Below are 22572 nucleotides of genomic sequence, written 5' to 3'. Positions count from 1 at the left end.
TATTTTGTCAAGTTTTGTTTCCTTGGCAGGGTATTCTGACTAGGGCAGTAATTGCCTCTACCTGATTCTGTAATTACAGACTAACCCAGGTTGGTTTTTGTGTTGTTTTGTTTGTTTTAGTCAACCTGACTTAAGCTAGAGTTTCCAATGAGGAACCTCAGTTGGGAAAACACCTCCATTAGAGTAGGTAGTCAAGCTTGTGCCTCATTTTCTTGATTACTGATGTGTTAGGGCCGGCCCAGCCCATTGTAAGTGATACTTCCTACAGGCAGGTGATGCTGGGGTAAGCAAAGAATCAAACTGAGCAAACCGGTTTCTCTTAGGACCTGCTTTAATTCAGGCTACCCTGGTGTGTTGTGGTGGGGAGGAGGGGAGTTTCCTTAAGTTTCTGCCCTGACTTTCCTTAGTGCTTGGGACCTCAGGGCTGGAAACTGAAATACTAAGCCCTTTCTGTCATAGTGTTTTGTCAGAAACCGTAACTCATTGCGGTGACTACTCCCAGTTATCAGCTTGACTATATTTGGAATTAGCTAAAACCCAAGTGATTGGGTACACCTCTGAGGGACTGTTTTTTAAAATCATTTGAAGTTGGAGGATCCACTTGGAATCTGCATCTTTTGAGGTGGGTAAACCCATCTTGAATATGGGCCACACTTCCTGGCGTCAGCCTACAGAAAGGAAGCTTTTGTTCCATGCCTGCTTGCTCTCGCTTTCAGGAGCAAATCCGTTTCTTCACTGGAATTAGAGCATGCTTTCTTCTAGGTTCTTCTTATACATACAGAGATCAGTGGCTATTTTCAGCCTTGTGTACTACTGAACAACTACTAGATTCCTGAAACTTTGGTCATTAGCCATTTTTAGACAAACTGGACCACGGCCTGTAAGGCATTCTAGTAAACCCCCCTTCTCTCTGTATGGACCCATTCTCTCAGTTCCGTGTCACTGGAGAACCCCGGCTAATACAGGAACACAATCACTCTTTCACAAAAGCAGGTGCAGTGCTCACCCGCATCCCCTCCTCTTTGTCTTCCTCTTAGCCTCTTCTGACTGGTTTCTTAGTGATTTCCTTTGGGAAATAATTTCTTCTACATTACGATACAAACATTGTAATAATCCTCCTTTGTGTGCCAACCCTCCGCACCCCACGCAGTCCCTGAAATAGCATGCTAATAGTTACCATAAGCACACGAACTAACACTTTAACAAGATTCTCACTACTGTTTCCATGGTTACTTTTCCTATGTGTTAGAGATATAGATAGATGATAGCTAGATAGTACATGGTAAGAACATGTGTATACATATAAATCAAAATACTGATATCATGACTGTCGTTGACCTCTTAGGCTTATACAGAATTCATTAAGATACTTCCTCTAAGAATCCATTAATTTTATATTCTGTGTATTTTTTAATACCTGAATTAAACACACACACACACACATACACACATGGAATATAGTTTTGATATTGTGGGTTACACATCTGTCAACTCAACTGAGAATCAAAATTAGTAATTTAAAAAAACCTTTATTAGACAGAGATATTGGCTTTATTGTATTCTTTGTTACTTAATAAATACTTAAATTACTCTCTAATATTCTGAGCTAAATATTATAAACAGAGATGATTTGAAAAATATATCCTCATTTCCCTTATTCCTTTCTCTTTCTCACCCTGTCTCTCTTTCTCACCCTGTCTGTCTGTTTTTCTCTCTGGTGCTTGGACTTGAACCTAGTGTTTTGTCCACGCCATGCTCAGTCCTCAACACAGGGCTGGCGTGACATTTTGTGAGGATTTAAAGTTTAGGCCATCTTTTGGTGACATGATAATTTTCGTCAATGGCTGTCCATACACCATGTTCAAGGTATGCTGCCATCACAGCCAGATTAGAAATGTCACTTTCTTCCCACTTTGATTGCCCATTATCTTCCCTTCCCCAAACAGTGAGATGTGTCTCTAGGCCTATTTTCCTTTAGCAGAGATTGAATCTGAAATGTATCTGCCTCAGGCTAAAGAGTAGCTCAGGTTCTAGGTCTGAACCAAGTTGTGGACTGGTCTTTCTTTTACAATTAGTTAGTTGTATGTAGTGATATCCTTGTATGTAAAGACAGTTGAATATTTTTTAATTTTTGCAAAATTTTCTATCAGGTAGTCATAAAAGTTTTTAAATATTTTGTATATTGGATTTTCAATGAAGTGAATGTTTTACAGGAAATCTTAAGGAAATTCTTCCCTTTGAAAAAAACCCACTATGTATTTTACATCTATCCTCCAAATTATGATTATGGATTTATACTCTTCTTTTGTATTCCATGCTACAACTTCCAAAAATCATTATTTTTGCCACAGAATGCTATCTGGTATTGTTATGAGATTAATTACATTAGCAGTGTCTTTGTAATCATAATTAGCGAGGCCCATGATAGCCCCGAATAAAGAATAATAAGTATTTATTTGGGGAAAAAATCATAATAAGGGTAGGGAGCCAAGGTCCTCTGTGGGCGCTGGAAGCTGCGAACAGAATGCGCACCACCACCCAAGAGAGCGGGCATGAATTTTGTCTGCCATTATCAGTTCGCAGGAAGTACCTCAGACGCCATAATGGGCCAGTACCCAAAAGGCTATGGGCTGAATGAATTCCCACCACATTTATGTTCATTCCTTTCTGTTCTGCAGCAAGAGCTTTTGATAGAACATTCCAAGAATGAGGATGAGCTTCAGGTACTACCTTAGTTCAAGTCCTAAATGCAACTCAAGACTTCATGAGTCATCCGCAGAACTGGCCTGTAGCTCCATTCACACACTGAAGTACAAGCCAGCCTTCTAGTAGTTCACAGCCTTTACCAGCTCCTTTCTACATGCACAGAAAACAGCTCTAGTTTCCCATCACATCTGTTTGGTTGTTGTTGAGTGCTCTTATTTTGATAATCTAGGTTACGTTTGACCTCCTATGATTAAGGGTAAATATCTGTTTTCTATATCTTTCTCATTGTCACCTAAACAAGCCTCATGTTATCTGTTTTTGAAACATAAGCTATTCAAATCTAGCATTGGTGAATTATCTAATATTTTTTAAGCTTTCTATTTTGACACGGGCATGAGTTCAGTTGTTAGAAGTAATACCTTTGGCCCAGTTTCCATCATCTTGAACCTGTTACAGGACCCCTTGTTTAAACCACAGAGCACATAATTGTTCCCACCAGTAGACATCTCATGAGAAACGTGCATTCAAAAGTATCATTCACTGTGGCAGTGGGAATCACGGTAGAAGCCAGACTTTCATTGCTTTTGCTTGGGTAAGGATATTATTTTGTTTTTAAAATGGGCAGACCTAGATTGTTGCTCATAGGCATAGAAAAAGGATTTCAGTCATGTCTTATGGCATGCAGCAATCAAGAAACACAGAAATATCTAATTGTTATCTGTTCATTGAAGACGCGGACTCTTCCTTATCCCGTGAGAAAGAAAAAAAACAACAATTTTCAAAGAACTTGTGGGACAGTTAAGCGAACTATGTATTTCCAACTGTGTGCTCTGGCTGCTTTCACTTCATGCTTATATCTCCCAGAAACATTCTAACGCCCCCATAAGAATGGCCTAAATACTGCTGTGTCTTTAGGGCCAGCGTCCGGGAGTAGGAGGCAGCTGGGTCACTGTGAATGTGGTTCGTGGTCAACATGGTCTACACTTCGAGTTCCAGAACAGCCAGAGTTCCACACCAAGATTGTCTTTAAGTGTAGGAAAGAATGGGCCAGAAGCGTGAATGAAGGCAGAGCTTTGGTTCTGAGCACTTCCCTAAGTAGATCAATCAGTCTCCTTGAAGGGCCCAGTAATTGTAGCCTCAATCTATTGCTTTATTTTAAAAGACACACACAAAATAACTTAAGTTGTTGAGTACATTTCAAACTGTTAGTACATTTAAATTTATTCAGTGTGTGCTTTCTGTCCCGTTTGAGGGACTTTATAATTACTAAAACAAATCAAACTTCACTACAATAACAAAACTGTAGTTGAATTTGTTTTAACGAGAAGTAGGAGGTATCACCCTTTTCTTATCAACTTGGAAGCTAAAGTTTATAGAGCCCGTATTCATTACTTAATAATGAAATTGTCATTTAATGCGTCAGTGAAGGCTGTGTTGCTGTTAAAGACAACATGGTGTTCTGTAACCTAGGATGTCATCCCCCTGGCTATTCCCCTGCCTCTCTGCCCTCAGGCTTGGCACTACAATTAGGTGCCACCATGTTTGATGAAATTTTTAGAGTGTCAGACTTTTAAATGATAATAGAAAAAATATTTAAAAAAAACAATCATAGACAGTTCATGTGGCTCATATTAAAGGTGCTTGTTTTGCCAAACCTGTTGACATGAGTTTGATCCCCAGGACCCACACACCTGGTGGAAGAAGAGAACTAACTCCTCAAAACTGTCCTCTGATTTACAGACACCGTGGTCTGTGTATACTCACACATGTGCACACATATAAATAAAGCATAGATAGCTAAGCAAATGAATAAGACCTAATTAAAACACTAGCAACAACAATGAAACACATCGTTGAGAATAATGTCACACACCTGGAGTTGCAAAACTTGGGCAGTGGAGGGCAGAGAATGGCTAGTGCAAGTTTGAGGACAGCCTGGGCTACAGAGTGAGACCCTGCCACAGAAACACTACAACAGCATCAGCAAGAATCCAAACAAGGGCTGTGGTCGTGCCTTGGAGGCAGGGCACTTCCGAATATTCCCAATCTCATCACCCTGATGCGGCAGAAAAGATCACTTGAACTGAAGAGGAAGAGAGGTGAAATTTTGGAAAATCTAAAAAATCTGAAGGGAGGGGAAGGGAAGGAGAGGGGGAGATAGAAGGGATGACCAGGCAGAGGCTCAGAAGAGTATCCTTTTAGTACAAAGCTTTTGTAAGAACCTAGCTGATCTTAGTTTAAATTTGATTAATAACCCATGATTGGTATACAGGAACCAACTAGTCCTACAGGCAGCCAATAAAGGCAGACACGCCCAAATTTTGCCAGTGAGCCGCAGCCATGTAGTGATACACAGATTAATGAAGATGTGTTAAATTAATATGTAAGAGTTAGCCAATAGGAAGCTGGAGGGCCAAGCAGTGATTTAATTAACCCCAGTTTCTGTGTGGTTATTTCAGGAGTCTGGGTACTGGGAAATGAACAAACAAATGTACTTCAGAATTCTAGAATTTGTTAAACTTACTCATTGCCAGAAGACCTTGACTGAAATAAATGAAAAGAAAATGTACGGGTGATGTCAGAAGCAAATTTGCATCTATCTACAAGGCAAAGAGCAACAGAACCCGGAGATGTGAGGGTAAACATGAAATTTTCTCAGTGCTAGAGAATTTTAAACATGATGCCTAAGTCAAAAGTACTCACAGTGAAAACAATGTCGGTCTGCAACACATGAAGAATAGAAATCTTTTACAAGGGAAGCACAAAAACTGAGAAAAGTAAATAGCCAGGCATGGTGGTCTATGTCTTTAATCCCAGCATCTGGGAGCTTAGAGGCAAATAGATCTTTGTGAGTTCAGGGACAGTCTGATCTGTAGAGGAACTACTATAGGAACAGCAAAATGGAAAAACAAAAAAGCAAACAAAGGACTAAAGTAGAACATTTTACTTTCCACAAAGCAATAATAATAGAAGATAACTATAAAAATATCAAATGGTAGATTTTTAATATATCAATCGACATAATAGACATTTACCAAAATAAAAAAGGAAGAGGTAAATAAAATTGGATAAAAATGTCAAGACTCAAATCCAGCTACTTATAGTGAACCTATTTTGAATACCCTGACAAGAATACATTGAGATAAGGTATGGGGATGAAAAAGACTAGAATGTTTTTATAAATGACAAGCAAACTGATTTCAGACAAAATATATTATAGAAATGGAGAGAATTAGTTCAAAGCAGACATAGCAATCATTCATGCACCAATATTAGAAATTCGAAAACATGATAAAAGATGTTTTTATCTGATAAAAAAGACAGAAAATCAACAATGATGGATACTTCTACACTGCCATCTCATGACCAAGAGAGCAGCTGAGCCTATCATCAACTTCCTTAACCTAAGTGGTATTCTTCAATCATTAAGTCTTTAACTGCAGAGCATTTCTTTCAACTATTGGGAATTTTTTTTTCTTGATTCTTAAAGTGTTTCAGTCATATCAACTATATACTCAGATCAAAAAGAATTAATTTTGAATTAACAACAAAAATATATCTGTACTGTTCTGAATATTTGAAAAATAACACACTTCTAAGTGACAATGGATTTACAAAGAATGAAAGGAGATGATGGAAAATATTGTGACTAAGATAAAATATAATATGTCATATTATCATTCCTGTGATGCTGTTACAATGGTGCTTAGAAGGAAAATGTGAGCAGAAAATAACCAGTATATCAAAAGAAACCTCTGAAGTTACTTCATACTCAAGATAAAGAAATCATACGAAAAAAAAAAAAAAACAAAGCTAAAAGTAACCAAAAAAAAAAAAAAAGGACACAATAAAGTTTAGAACAATGGTGAAGGCAATAAAACACAATGTTGAACTGTACTAAAATTAGCTGTTTTTTAAGTCTGAAAATCAGCAAAATCAATAAACCTGAGGGCAGATTAGGCAGGCAGAGCCAGCTACCACCTCCCACCACAGGGAGTGAAGAGCACACCATTACTCTTGCTTTTATCACTAGTGTAAATGTAATCATGGAATAGGACTAAACTTTTATGCCAGGAAATTCAACAACTACAATTATATGAACATAGCTTTGAAGATACAGAATGCAAATGGATTTAATATAATTATATATTCTGATCAAGATAACAATTTTTCCTTTTTATTTCTAAGGTTTTTAAAGTGACAAAAATCATATTTCATTTCCATCATGGGTGGCTTTTTAACTAATTACTGGCTTTCCTTTGGGGCTTTATAAGCTTCAAGGCAATTGCCCCAAGCAACAACAGAAAAGTCACAAGTTAAAAACATTGGCGGTGAAACCTTACTCTCTGAAGAGTGGGTGGCCATGCCTTCTCTATAGAGCCTGACCTCCAGACAATCCTTTTCTGTTCCCCATTCTAAGATTCAAGGAGGGGGGAAAGGTCAGCATGGTGTGGCCTGGGATCAACACGAAGAAGCAAATGTCTCTCACATAAGCCTGAAGCATTGAGCAATGAGTAAATGATTAAATTCTTCATTAGAAATAAAAGTCAATAACTTTGAAGCAAGCAGCTTTGTTTCAAAACAGTCAAAAAGTAAAACCCATTTTCTGATGGATACATTCCTCCCTTTTGCATTTCCAGGTTCCCTACAAGCTGCCTTTTAAAGACAATCAACTTGCTGAATTTCAGCTTGGCAATAAAAAGGCAGTGTCTGTCTTTAGACACGGAGTGCTCCAAAGACAAAATGAAATATAAGCTCCACACTACTAGCATGAATAACATGGGTGCTAATGGAGAGTGACTTAGCATGCAAACTACTCCATAAGATGTGTTGCAGGAGAGATTTTCTTTGGCATGAGTAAGTTCCTAGGTAGTTGACAGCATTGTGAGATGAGCTCAGTAGGACTTTAGAGGGATCTTGGAACAGTGGACGATGCCCCTTCATCAATCAGTTCTACAAACTTAAGGAAAACAGCAAAGGGGCCATTGCAATATGGGATTTCCTTTTGGAAAGCATCGGGTCAGCAATAAAACATGTCTGTAGCTGTACTAGTCAAATCATCATATGTTAAATACAAATATGTCTGGAATAGAAGAAATATTAAGTTGTCAAGAAAGGACAATCACACCTGTAGACAAAGTATTTGAAAAGTCTGAATGTAGAGAAATGGTCTTAATAAGACCTTAGATTTAGATATTTCTTCTTTCACGCTTTGTGCATCATGGTCTAACCATGTAGGACAGAGTTCTCTTCATAAAATGATATTGCACCTGGCAAACCAGTTTGAGCTGTTATCATAGGCTGAGCATTGTATTACATATTTTAGTACGTATCATGTGAAATGAATGCTGCAATTATTGCCATTTTCCTGTTGTTAAGATAGAGCAGTTTCTGACAAACACAAAATGGGTTTCAGTTACAGATAGGCTACTAAGTCATCAGTTCAGCTGTAGCGAAACATGTCTGCTTCCCAATTCTCCATCCTTTTTGTTTGTCTAACTCCCTTCCTTCTTTCTTTCCTACTTTCACTTTTCTTTCCCCCTTTTTCTTTCCTTTTTCTCTTCCTCCCTCTTACCCTTCCTCCATCCCACCCTCTGTTCCTTCTTTTCTTTCCTTCTTTCCTTCCTTTCTTTTTTTGTACATCAGGTACCAAACTCCTGAACTTGCATGCTACAACTGAGCCACACCCCCATTCGTCTTGCTTCTTGATTCAGTTTTAAAGTATGGTCTTATTATATTGCCAGGCTACCCTTGAATTCACCCAGAAGCCCAGGCTAACTTGAATCTATGACTCCTCTGCCACAGCTTTACAAGCAGCGTCCTCTACAGGCTGGTGCTACCCTCCTGACTAAATATTTTTTTCTTCACCATGCCTCACCCTCTTTTCTGTGGAATTTACATACACACTCAGCTCTCCTATTTTTAGTGTGATTGGATTCTATATTTATTGATTGTTTCTCTCATGGTAGTAAGGAAAGGATAACGTTCCCAGATCCTAGGCTATCAGATTGCAGGTCATCCTGGTCAGAACTTTTGGAAATGAGGCTGGACAGCAGTCTAAGTTTCAAGATTATACGCTGGTGTGGGGAAGAATTCTCTGTTGGAGTCTCTCATACTGGGTTAATAATTGTTTGGTTGATGTTTTGTTTTCATGCTTGTTTTGCTTTGCCTTTTAATTCTGACCCACTGCATTGTACCTTGACACGTCAAGCGTTCGTCTTAGGTATCACTGAACCGTGAAAGGATGGTAGTCAGCATGTGTTAGTTTCCCATTTTTGTTTGGATAGACATCTGAGGGTTTGTGAACATGCTCTCTTCTGGGTGATCAAGTTCAGCTTATCTGGTTTAGCTTTGGTGACATCTGCACAGGAACTCCAGCAGTCCCATCTCTCTGAACCTCATTTACACAGTCTCAACTCTCTTTTCTTGGGCTTCTACTGATCTGTGTTATTGCCTGATTCCCTCCCTCCCCACCCCCCACACCCCGTGAACACCAGTGTACCACCAGTGTACAAGCATCTGCACTGTGACCACCCAGGTAATATAATTGGGTTGCCCAGTTTCAAATGCTCTTTTTGTGATGAGAAAGCTGAACATGGGTATCTCTGAATAAGTGAATCCACAGGGCACTTGACTCCTAGATAATTCCTAGATAAGCATGTCAATTTATATTACCCAAGCACGCTCACTGGTCTTCTTTCCCTTCCCAATAAACCATACAAGATCACACAACCAAACAACTCAATCTTCCCTATGTCTTAGTTCTTTCCCACTTCCAGGAACAGTGTTCCTATGTTTGGACTGCATTCACAATTCAATCATTTTGCTGAGGCTTCTCTTCATACGTTACTCTTGGCCTCCCAACACACTGTCCAGGTCCTTTCCTCTGACTCTGTCTACCTTGGACTCTGTAGATAGAGTTTTGCCTGACTTCCTTCCTGTCCTTAAAGGCAGTCCCTTTGCAATCACCAAACTCAAGGACCATGCAAAAGTCATATTTCTATCAATATTTTCTTATTTGTTAAAACAGTAGACTAATAAAATATACCTCAATTTCTTGGTGATATAAACTTATCAAGATAAAGTCTTTGTCAAGGTGTTAGCATGTAACTCCCAGTCATGACCAGTTACTATTGCTTTTGAATTACAGCCAATCTTAGCATGTCAATTATATTGTCATCTTTTATTCCAAATTATTCACTGATATCTACCTTATTTTAAAAAAAGAAAAATCCTTAACATGACACCAAACTTTAAAATATCCAAACTATCAATACTACTGAATGACTTAGATTTTTCTTTATCTAGTTCTTTCTCATTCTGTTTCTTTCTTTCCTTCTTTCTCTTTCCTCCCTTTCTTTCTTAGTCCCTGATTCTCCCTTTTTTCTTCTTTCATTTCTTATTTTTTTGAGACATCATTTCAAAATTTTACCCAAACTGATTATCAAGAGCTTAGCTCAAATTACCCTCTTACCCTGCCTTCTGAGGGTCAGGATATCAAGCATTCAGCCATAAATTTTCAATTTTATTTCTAACTCCTACCTTCCAGACCTATTTGTTCAAGGCACTTACTTTCCTGAACTGTTAAATCTAGTTCACCTGGTTTCTTGACTTTTCACTTACAGCATTTTTAGCATTTAATGTCATTGGTTTCTGGTTGATTTTTAAGCATGTTTTACGGATGGCATATATTTCCTGACACCTTATGAATGAAAATATTCCCACTTATCTTTGCCACTGTATATCACCTAATTTCCTTCCTTGTCCCCGTCACGTTCTGGAGGGCATTGATTTCTCTGTTTATTGCCAGTTACCCTACATGCACTAACTTCTATGAAAATAAATACTCCTTTTATTATGACTTACACCTTCCACACATAGAGCAAAGTAAATAAAAAGTTGGTAAAAGAAAGATAACATAAAATATATGGAAACATTTTTCTAAATATCTTTCCCTACAAATAGACATCATCCTGTCTTTTCAACTGCATTGAAAAATAATATAGAGTGGCTAAAGATGTGTGATTGGCCATTTATCTGTGAATGCATGAATATGAAAGGTTCTTAAACTATATACCATCATCCATAGGGACACAAAATCAGGGAATGTATGACACTGAGCAAAAATCTTATACCTAGAAAACCAAAACTTTAGTTAACATTGAGTCTATTGTACTTACTGTCTTTCCTGGTTTCTATTTCTGATAGTACTTAGTTCATTTTTATTGATTGAGTACAATGTTTTTACTATCAAATTAACACCAAATGATAACTAATGACAGTAGAAGTAGCCAATTGGCAGTTAAATTCAGTTTAATTATTAAAATGCAATTAATTTGCAGTTTGAATAGTTATTAACATGACCGGGAACTTTGACAAAATGTGTGAAATACTTCTTGACTTTCAAATATTGGTTGTTTTCCCATGGGTTGTTTTGCCTTAGATCTTCCTTTCCATGACAAAAACCTATGACAGGGTTGGGGAAGTGAGAATCCTTACAGGAGGTAGGGAAAGGCTTACAAAGCACAGACCAGAACATTCAAGAATGCCGAAACCACCCTAATATATTTCCTGTCTCAAGATTGCTTTAGGTGCTTCTCCCATGCTGTACTATATGCAAAATTCTGTTTGATATAATTTGTTGGGAAAATTAGCAGAGATGGCCTTTACTCAATAGATCTTATTGAGAAATTTTTCAGCCCAAAGCAAAGGCAAAAGTCAGATGTCATGGCAGACACCTGTAATCGTTGGGCATCCAAGAACCTAAAACAAAAGGATTGTTGGAGTATGAGGCCATCTTGGGATATATACTGAATTTTAAGTTTGAAGCATGCCTGGACAACATACAAATGCCATTTCAAAAACTAAGGGGAGTATTTGATGCCATCTCCCAACATTTAACCTTTCCTTCCTGTAATTGCAACCTGCTCTGAGTCTCTGCCTCAGATGCTGTCCATTCAGGCCTATCTGTCTGTTTATTGTGGCACATGAATTCTTTTCCACAATTATCTCTACCAACTTTCTTTCATAGGCCATTCCAGAAGTTCAAAATATGTAGGAGTGTATACTTTTCTCAAGTCAATATCATAAGGCACACATATGCTGTAATCAGTGGAGTGTTCAATAAAGACCTCCTGAATGAATTAGAAAATAAGTTCAACCTGTAGCTCATAAAAATCATATAGAAAAACTAGAATTGAGATGCATATAAGAGACAAATAGAAACAAACTGTAGAAGACCTTGGGCACTTTGCTTTTGGGTGTCTTTGATAAACTACAGGAACAGCAGAGTTCTGTACTGAAGTGTTGTGGAGTAATATATTCTCGTTCAGTCAACACAAGAGAACTAAAAGTGCACAGAAAAAGTGATCGTGAGCCTTTTGGGACTCCGTCAACAGACAGCCTAGGTATGACTCTTCACACAAGTAGTTATAACAGATATTAAAATGAAACCCATTGTAACTTAAAGAATACAAAATTAAGAGCCATTCAGTAATATTTCCTGCTGTCTTAAAGAATGTTCAAAATGCCTAGATTGATGATATATGGTCATCAATATGTAAATGGGAAACGAGGGGTGGATTTTAACACTAGAAAAGTATTTCCAAATTTTCCACATTTACAAAAAGGATTAAATCCATTTATGTCTTTCTGCATGTAAGGACATTTACCTTTTCCTTGGTAGCTTAGTACCCAAATGTAACCAAAGGAAGCTTGTCTGAAGAAGAGAAGCTTTTATTGGAAAACACCACAAACTCAGTTCTGTGGGGTATGAGGTTGAAGTATTTGTGATGATTTCCAGCTAGAACTAGAGTGATCTAACATTGCCTCATTTCACAGAAGAAATGGACATATTGATAACACCAATCTCATTAATACTATGTTAAAAGTATTGATACCTGTAAAATAATAACTGGTACCTAACCATATTTTTTCAATGCCTATTAACTAGTATTATTAATATTTGGAAGGGGAGGCAGGTTTTCACTATATTGAACAATATTCCTACCCTGTTCTCCCAAATGCCAAGGAGTATTAACAACACTTATAAATATTAATAACAATCGAAAGTTGAATAACTTGTTCTGGAACTCAGAGCTATGCAGACATATTTGTAAAAAAAATTTAATGTAATGATGATCAAATATGTGTAGGGAAAAGATGATTTTTTTAGAATACAGGCAATAGTTTGAACACAAAATATAGAGATAGCTGGGAAAAAATCACCTGTTGATATTTATAGTCTTTTCATACATAGAATTTACTAAGTGAAGCCACCTGTGAAGAAATTAAAATAATCCCTGAAATGTTTGAGAAGATGTCATTCAAAATATTGCTAAGTAATAAACTTTCATAAGATGTTGTAGACTATTTAACTAAAGACTTGTTATGTGTGTTTAGCTGCATTTCTTTAATGATGTAAGGATATGTGTTTAATTATGTAAAGGTGTGTTGCTGTTGTGAATGCCTGCCTAAGGCACCAGATTGGTCTAATTAAGAGCTGAATGGCCAATAGCTAGGTGAAGACGATAGGAGAGGCCTGTAGGCAGAGAGAATAAGGAGGAAGAGGAATTTAGAGGCGAACAGAATGAGAGAAAAGAACTAGAGAGAGAGAGGGAGATGTTCGGGGCCAGGCAGACAGACATGGAAGAAGTAGAAAAAGTCAAACATACAGAAAAAGAAAGGTAAAAAGCCCCGAGGCAAAGCATAGATGAAGAGAAACAGTTCAGTTATAAGAGATAGCAAGAAAAGAGGTAAGCTAAGGCCGAGCATTCAAAACCTACTAAGTCTCTGTGTCTTGACTTGGGAGCTGGTACAGTATAGGATGAGCGCTATCTTTCAGGAACCTGGTCATAGAATATGATTTGAGAACAGCACCCCATTCAATTTAAAATAGTTTCTGTGGGAAAGGAGTAGCATGCATTGAATTTGACGCCATTTGCTTTGCAGCTCTGCCCTGGCTCCACACTCAGTGAGGGAAATACCTGATTGGTTAGCACATTCACTCTTTTCAGATGGTGCAGGAGCAGCAACTGTAGCATGCTTGTCAGGAAACTCATTTCAGCATACGTGACTTAGTCTTCTCAACCACAAACACTGTTATGCCATAGATCTGCCACGAAATGTCCCTGTCCCTTCATGACTTACACAGGGATGTCTGAATGCTTTGCAGAAGTCTATGCCCTACGTGTCAGTTTTGCGGTTGGATGGGTTTGTGTCTTCTGCATTTTGGAATACTTTTACTGTGAATGATCTATGTTCCCTCAAGGCAGCGATTTCAGTGGGTCACTGCAGCCATCGTGTTAAAGTGCAAGGCCATATGTCACCCCTTACAAATTATTTAACCTCTTTGTACCTCTATACCTCAGACTCCTCCTTTGGAAAATGAGAATGAATGATTACAATAGTGCATATTTTATGAGTGTGGCACAGAATTCATACTTGTTAACTGCCAACTATTATTTTAAATTAAATATATAATAAATATATAATTTAAAAATTATTTTAAATTAAATTAAATATGTAATTTAAAAATGTTTTAAAAACTCAAAGATGAATGAGACAGATTTATTCTCTACCACACGATTATATTGAACTTAGAGTATAAAATGTTTAAGTGAACCATTAGTTTATAACTATAATATACTAGTCAGATTACTACTAAGGGCAATATTTGAACAAAGCTAGTTTTACAAATTCATCTTTGTTTCCAGTCCAGCGGGCTAGGAAGAGAATTTCTTCGATCCATCTGACAGATGGCTAGATTTTTACTAATCTATGTATGGGGAATATTCATGTGCAGAGTAGTAGTGAGGGAAGGGAGATAAACAGACCAAACCATCCTTGTCATGATGATTCCGGTGAAGGAGGGGTAGATGAAAGATGGGAAACCTTAATAGAAAGCTCGGTTATAATGAAGAAGGAAAAGGAGGAATACTATGCTTGTTTCCAACATAAAATGGCAAATTTTACATTTATGGAAGTGGTTTCCTGTTCTGCCATCAAAGTATGTAATAATGCAGAGAAAAATTGCTGTTATCTAAACCAACAGAATCACTCATCACAAAACTATTCCTCTGCCTTGGAATTCACTTATTACAGCATCTTTTATATGCAAACTTACATAAGCTGCAAACCCATATATTACTGTTTTCTGATCTAACAAACTAAAATTTATGAATGTAAATGCAGAATTCTGGTTTCGGGTTTGGTGACTTTTGACTCATGTTCCCAAATTACAAAATTTATTGATTTGTTAAGCTCTTTTCAATTAGTCATAACAATGTATTATAAATTACTTAACGTGTTTCAAACTTAGAAACTGAGAATGTATTTTAATAATGTTATGAATAATTATAAGAATAAATACTACAGACATTATGGAATATTTTTAATACACACATGAACATACACACACAGAAACACACAAAAACATTAAATCAAAATGAACAGACACGTTTGTCTCATTAACACGAATAGCTAACACAATAATGCATATAAACAGACTTGACAACCTTTTAAGATACAGATTAAGTATAATGATAAATCCAAAATTGCATTTCATTCTAAAAATAACCTAAGTAGAAGTGACAGCGCCACTGCTAATCTGCACTCACTCCTGGGAACTAAGGCACAGATGTGTGAGGACGTACCGAGAGCACTTGACAGCTATGACCTAGGAATCCTGTGCAATGTGTTGTTATACCTGTCTACAAGACATATGGTTTAGATGAATAAAAATATTCTATAATTTGTTCACCAACCACCCAAACAGGGTTTGACTCGGGAATGGAGCTGAAGACCAGAAAGCAGAGGCCATGTAAGAATGTTAGGTTTTGGTACTTTTGACTTCAATAGTCTGCGTATTTGTTTCAAGGCCCTTGCTAATCATTCCCATGGTGCTGTTTCATAAACCTGTGAATTTACACAAAAGTGCTTCTTTAGGTAGGAATCCAATACATCCAAAATTTAAATCACAAAACTCCTATAACAATAGGAATTCTTATATCAAAACATTTTTGACCAAAAGATGCTGAGAAAAATATTATAGATTTCTGAAAAACCTGTAAATTGTATTATGAAAAGTTGAATAAAATAAATGGAAAATATGCATTTCTTAATTTTTAATTGAGATTGATTCTGATGCTTAGCAAATGTAGTTTTACCTATTATTACTAGTAACGTAATGAGTGGCAATGATTGAAATAAGTGACTTTAACATGTGCACTCCTAAATCATATATATATATATATATATGTAAATTGAAACTGTTAATTCTTCTAAAATCTTTCTCATTTTAAGCAAACTAGTTCTCTTGAGTTCATGTATGATTTAATACAAATGAAATAAATTAAACAATAATAAATATTGCTATCTTCTTTTAACCATTTGCATTGATAAATTCTGAATTGATATCTTCATGGTTGGGAAATTATCTGCTGTCATTTAAATTTCAGTTGCCATTTGATCGCAATATACTGTTTCTCTATGGACTCAAGATTCTTCAAAGGCCATACAAAATACACATATCAAGTGAGATGGATTTTAGGTACACGTAAGCTAAACTATGTAGGAGGCAGAGGTTAGCATAGTGAAATTGTGGTGTTTACTGATAAACTGAATTTGACTCTGTGAGAACAGAGATAGAACATAAGGGAGCAACTTCTAATATATAAGCTTTCTTTGAGTGGGAAATTTGAGTCCATGTTAGGGAAGATTTCTGGTGAATGTTACCAGACCACTGTCCTGCGCTAAAGAATGGGTACTGGTGGAGTGGAGGCATCATTCTGAGTTGTCAGAGAATAATTCTGAATCCACATTATTTCTGTGTGACTGGGAACTCATCAGAAGCATGAAACTTCTTAAGAATACAGGCTTTGAATTTAGCGCTTACCTTTAATAAATACTACTTAAGAATAGATTCAATAAGCATTTCTTAGCGAAAATGGGCAAATTAGTGAGCTATGAATGGATGCTCTCAGGTAAAACTGACTAGCGTCTTCAGATGATAAAAACCATTTATAACCGAATAACAAAGACTTTTTTTGCACTGAGTGGCACTCCCATGCATGAGCCTGCTTCTTCAAGCATCATTTAACAAAAGATACAGTCTTTCCTTTCATCATTCCGGGAAACTGTGCTAGTATCCACATACTCCAGGTGAGGAGACACACAGAGGTGAGGGACATGGGGAAGGAAAAGCTAGAGTCCTGGACTCGACTCCCTCCCAAGAGTTTAATCCACTCCCCCACATTCCAATTTACAGTAAAATGAAATTGGCACATTAACCTGAAAGGAAAAAGAAAGAAAGAAAATGACCAAATTTATTCAGTAAATTCAGGCATAATAAATAAAACCGAGTTTATTCATATCTGAAAGGAGTTTGGCTGTTGAATAGAAAAATTAGCTTATTCTTTACTTAGTGAGAGAAAGGGCAAAGAAATCTTAAAATCCTAGGGAGTTGAATTAGCATAAAGAACAGGCTGTGTTAATGGTGGGGTGGCTTTCCTAAGCCCTGATGGGAAAACATAAGGCAGCATTTTCATTCTTCCTGCCTCATCAGAGCACCCCAAGTCCTCCAGGCACTCCCCAGATTGCCAAACCTTTCAGTGCATGGGGGAATGTACCAAACTGGCAAGGGTTGGGTCAGAATATGTGGGTGAGGCATCCGTGGAGCCAAGCAGAAACTTTCTACTTCATTTGAGAAATTCCTAATCCTTTGTCATTAAAAAGACTTGGAAAGCATCGTGCCTATTTCTGACAAAGTGACCTGCATTGCAAATACCCTCAAAACAAAATCTCTCATGAGGCAAGTAAAGCTTAGATGGAAGACATAGGGAAGGGATATGATGGTATAAGATAAACAAAACTAAACCCTGCAGGACCACCTGAAGCATAACAAATGGAAAGTGTCAGCTGTATCTAAGGGTTCAAAGAGAATTTAAAATGTAAAGCAAGAAGGTGTTACATAGAGAAAGGACATGAAGCATTCACAAATTCTTTCTGATCCAGATTAGCTCTGGGCATTTCCCTTAGAGCTTGTGCCATGTTTACATGAGTAGATCTGAACCATCATGACTTGGAGTATTGTGTGCTGGTTTGCTCTTTTAAAACATACAATGTTATTATTGTGTATTTAACAAAATGGCCTGTGCTATGCTTTAACCAAGACAAGTCATTAAAAGCCTTTTTTTAAAAAAAAAAAAAGATTTAATTCAATATGTTACAGACCGCCCAGTTCTTCCTCAAGCTTTTATTGAGCATACCAGGGCAGTGTGAGCATACTTACCCATCTTCCATGATGGTGTTGTAAAATTAACCAGTGTTAAGTACCAAAGCACCTTGTACCATTTTTCCATTTCTAAAGCACATGTGAAACTTTCGGACACTTCCTTTAATAAGCTTCCTGTGAATCTATTCATAAACATTTGTCAAGTTTATCTAATCTAACTGTCCAAAGTCAGCACTGTACTATTGTTGGTGTAGGTATTTCCAACTAATGTTGATGTGATAAAGAATTTTTGTAAGTCATTCCATCAAACCCCTGCTTATTCCATATGAGTTAAAAGTAAAAAACCAAAAAGGTACCTTTGAATTGACAACTGCACTGTCTTTCACAAGACAGACTAGTGGACCACCCAAAAGAAAGGCACAATCAACTTGATCAGCAGAAAACAAGTTTAAATATACCTAAATTCATCCACAAGAGAAGTCCTTGGGTAACTCTAATCATATAGACAAGTACTTCCAGAATACCATGAGATAAAGAAAGGGAGAAAGTGGAGAAATTGGTGTATCACAGTCTAAATGAACTGCAAGAGGTTTAAAAAAAAAAACTTTTTAAAAAATAATATTATGGGTCTGGGGAATTAGTCATTGAGAGAGCACACTTGCTGTTGCTCCAGATTCGTTTTCCCAAACCCGTCATGGGAGCTCACAAATATTAATAACTCCTGTTCTAGGTCTGGTGCGTCTGGGCTCACCTTAGCTACCAGCAGACTCTTATACTCAATGTGCACTTCCCACACCAGATACACACGTGTGCGCTTATTAAAAATAAAAATGATTGATAACATCAAGGCATGGTAGGTACTGGAAATATTTTCATAGGAATACTGGTAGTAATTCTCTGCTGATTCTCAGTGTACTATCAAGATCCATCAAAATATCCACAGCGTTTAGAGACTTGAAATGAAAAATAACTGTGTTTTAAGCAGATGCACCCATATATTCATGTGTTAAATATTTGATACAATTAAGTATAAAAGTTTTATAAATTTATGGGCAAGTTTGAAGAGCTATAATGTTAGAATAACTTTAGAGAACATGTTAATAGGATTGGGTTCAAATGACCGGCTTTGTGAATAAAAGTTAAAATGGAAAGAATTTTTCTTTAAGTCAAAATAAATGGACAATGTTTAAATATCAAACCATAAATATTTTAAAGCCAGTTGCTTTCCTGCTTTTTAATGTGAGTACCATAGCAGATGCGATGATGGCACAGTAGGATGGTTGATACAAAACATGGCATTTTATCAATGGATCACATTACAAACTCATTAGCCACACTTCCATATATGCCCAAAGCCCTCAATGACTATGGGTGTGGAATATCAGAATTACTAATCATCCTATTTTAAATTTCAAAAGACATTCTAATTTTATTCTCTTCATACATAGCTGACAAACTGAGCAGAGATTCCCCTCTTTTACTAGAAACATCTGGATTTATTTGGGGATAATATAAGATACACTTATTTGGCTTCTCATTCTTAGATTGATGTACTATTAAGTAAAAACCAAAAAAAAAAAACGATCTTGACTTTATATAAGAACATATTTTATGTATGATTGAAGGTCACAACACTCTGAAAAAACCATCAGATGTTATGTTTAAAAATAAAATTAAAAGCATTTTCTGACATAGCACACATGAAAAATTGGAAATCCAAGTATCTTCAATAGAAGTTGTAGAGATTGTATGTCTCCTTGGAGTGTGTCACCCACTTAACACAGCAGAGAATAAGGCCCTATACTGTAAGCAAAAAGTACAGTGAAGGGCAGTTGTAAATTTACATAAGAATAGTTCATAAACATTTTGGTCTTTCCATAACAGTTTATATAAAATGAATAAAAAAAAAACCTTTAGACAGCTGTCATCACTCTTATTGAAGCACTTATCACTTAAATGCACACAGACACATCTATACAGCAATAAACTGATACACTGTTACATGGATATTGAACTAGGTTTTACTGCCTATAACTGAGCTCTGCGTTAGCCAATCAACATTATCCACACTTGAGATACTCATACATTATGTATTCGTGTCATGTCATATCTATAAAAACATGAAAATATAACTTTACATTATTTCAATTATTTACATTAGTTCAAGCTTGACAGAGAAAATTGATAAGCTCAATTTTTGGAAGAGTAGGGCCCAGAGGTACAATAAATAGCGTTGATTGTATATAGTCATCTCTTTCATAATTTTTAAAAACTCATTGTAAGTACAATATGGAAATAATTAGTCTGCAATTTGGTCATTCTAGCATTTATTATTAAAACTCAAAATGTACCTCCAATATCCCTGATGAGTAACGTGCTGAGATTATTTTGTATGACCGTGGAATTTGCAGAAGGGATGGCAAAATTTAGTGCAGATTTTTCAAGAAGCTGCATGCTACTGTGTAAAATGCAAGTGGCTACTGCTACGTCTTAGAATTCCCATCCTTTTCTTTGAAAATGACCGATAGAGAAGCGCTACAAAGCACTTGGTCAGACACCAAATATTACACAGAAATTTTTAAGAGAAAAAAAATTGCAATTATAAATCTTTAAGGTAACTACTGGGTGTCAGTTGCTTTTTAACACTAAAGTAAATTTATTTGGAGGACATTAGTGGAAATAATAATCATTTTAATGAAGGAAATATAGCTGACTTAAATCTATGAACTAGAGAAATATAATCCCTTTAGTAAGAAGTTACAGAGATGGGATAATATCCATATTAGACATATTTAAAGTGCTCATTCTACCTGAGGCATAAATAAAAATAATATATTATGGTTGATTTTATAGATAGAAATGGAAAGAAGCTATATTGTAGGTGACTAAAGTATTCAAACACTGATGTTAGTTCTTATAATTTTAAAACTAAAAATGTATACATAGATTAGAGAATTTGGCCAGTGTGCAAATATCTGAACAGCTCCCCTCAAGGTATTTTTGACTTCATTGGTAGTGACTACTGCCCCTCTGGAAGCTTAAACATTTCAGTGCTGGAAATTTAGGCATTCTGATATTTGCTTATAAATTTGGTTTTTAAATCTATAAGCATTTATCTATATAGACTAAATGCTTTTTAGTTAAGAGATATTTTATTATACATAGCATGATTTACAGAACAAAAATAGTTTTAGATCTACTATTTAGGGAAAATTCCTACCTGAAAAAAATAAAGAAATCTTCCTGCCTTTTAGAGGAGGACCCTTTTCTTTGGAATCCTAAAGACTACATATTAATGTCTTTAAACTCATGGGATTTATGACCAAACTGTAGCTAAGCAAAATTAATTTGACCACTTGCAAATAAAACAATAGAAAAATGTTTATTTCAAATGTCAAGCATTGCCAAGTAGTTTCATATTAACACCAAATGTTAAAGAATAGGATACATTAAAGTTTTAATAACAATATTAAATTACAAGACTGGACTCTTCTCTGTTTCCTTCCTCAGCATTTACATATTTGGCTTTGAAAATTACGGAACTGATACCGTGGACCTTTTCTCAATCACTTCCCACTCAGTTTGACTTTTTGTTTGTTTGTCTTAACCAACCAGTTTGGAAGCAAATTTATTTAAAAGCCAGTTTGTCTGTGAAAATACCTAAAAATATTTTTTTTTTACTTTAAATGTTTTTTTTTCTTTCTTTCTTTTTTTTTTTATAAAACAGGTCACATCTTGATGCAGTTGGTGTCAAGTGTGCTTAAGTCATTATGAATCAAGAGACTAACAATAGTGGCTGCGGAAACGGGCTTGTTGTCTGTACAAAGACTTCAGTTAAATGATAGTACTTCCATGTATTAGCTGTGCATGTCCACCACGCTTCGTCTGAAATTCGGAGTAGAAAAGGATGCTCTGTGTGTCATGACTCTTTCCTTACACTTCAAGGTAAACTCCACAGACTTAAGAATTCTTGGCTGAAAGAAAAGCCTTCAAGATACTGGATGCCTCTCACCACTTTGACAATAACCACACAAGGAAACCATTGTGTAAGGCACTCAGAAGGTTCCTATCAATCACGAGAGATCAGTCATACTGACATTCATTCCCATGCCAGGACTCACGTAAGGGACAGCATGCACTGCTTTGGGAAATTCTGGAGTCATAACACGTCCATTTTCTCCAGTACTTCCTGTAATTGACAGCCTTGCCTTGCTCCTCATGGCATCACTCAACGTCATCTTAAATGAGAGAGGAAGGAAAGAAAGAAAAAATAAAGTCATACGTTATGGTTTTCAAATGCATCCAGAGTAAAGGTCGGTGCTGTTTTTTTTTTTTTTTTTTGAAAAGTTTACTTGTATCTGAAAGCTTCTAGCAAATGAAAGCGGACAATGCAAGCTGAACTACAAATAATAATGCACAATTATGGTGGGAATCTGTTCACATTCACCCCAGATACTGTGCCAGTAAAGAGGAGAATAGACAGGTGAGCTGCAGGTTAGTCACTGGTCGGGAACATGAAGAGCATCAACATACAGGATGATCCACTGGCCATCTTCCTCAGTTAAAAGAGCGTAAGGACGCAACAAGAAAGCTAAACGTGCACTCAGAAGTTTGTATTAGAGCCTCGTTCCTAC

General features: G+C 36.5%; 1 protein-coding gene across 5 annotated transcripts in view; it reads right to left on the bottom strand.

The window, feature by feature from the left end:
• Window positions 1-15129: 15129 nt before the first annotated feature.
• The window catches only part of Gria2 (glutamate ionotropic receptor AMPA type subunit 2), a 123923-nt gene continuing 116480 nt past the window's right edge, over window positions 15130-22572 (bottom strand). For 2 of the 5 annotated variants that reach the window (XM_041659247.1, XM_041659246.1), the window contains one exon: window positions 19144-22176. In XM_041659247.1, coding sequence (XP_041515181.1) covers window positions 22012-22176 — 165 coding nt within the window. In that variant the 3' untranslated portion in view covers window positions 19144-22011. Of the gene's footprint in view, window positions 16996-19143 lie in introns of those variants that run through there. The other 3 variants (XM_041659244.1, XM_041659245.1, XR_005974930.1) reach the window with 2 other exon arrangements.

This window comes from Microtus oregoni, unplaced genomic scaffold, assembly GCF_018167655.1.
Source record: "Microtus oregoni isolate MIOR12 unplaced genomic scaffold, Mior012 000010F_ref0000083, whole genome shotgun sequence".
NCBI classification, from domain to species: domain Eukaryota; kingdom Metazoa; phylum Chordata; class Mammalia; order Rodentia; family Cricetidae; genus Microtus; species Microtus oregoni.
Note: the sequence above shows the minus strand (reverse complement) of the source record. Positions and strands in the feature narration are given on the sequence as shown.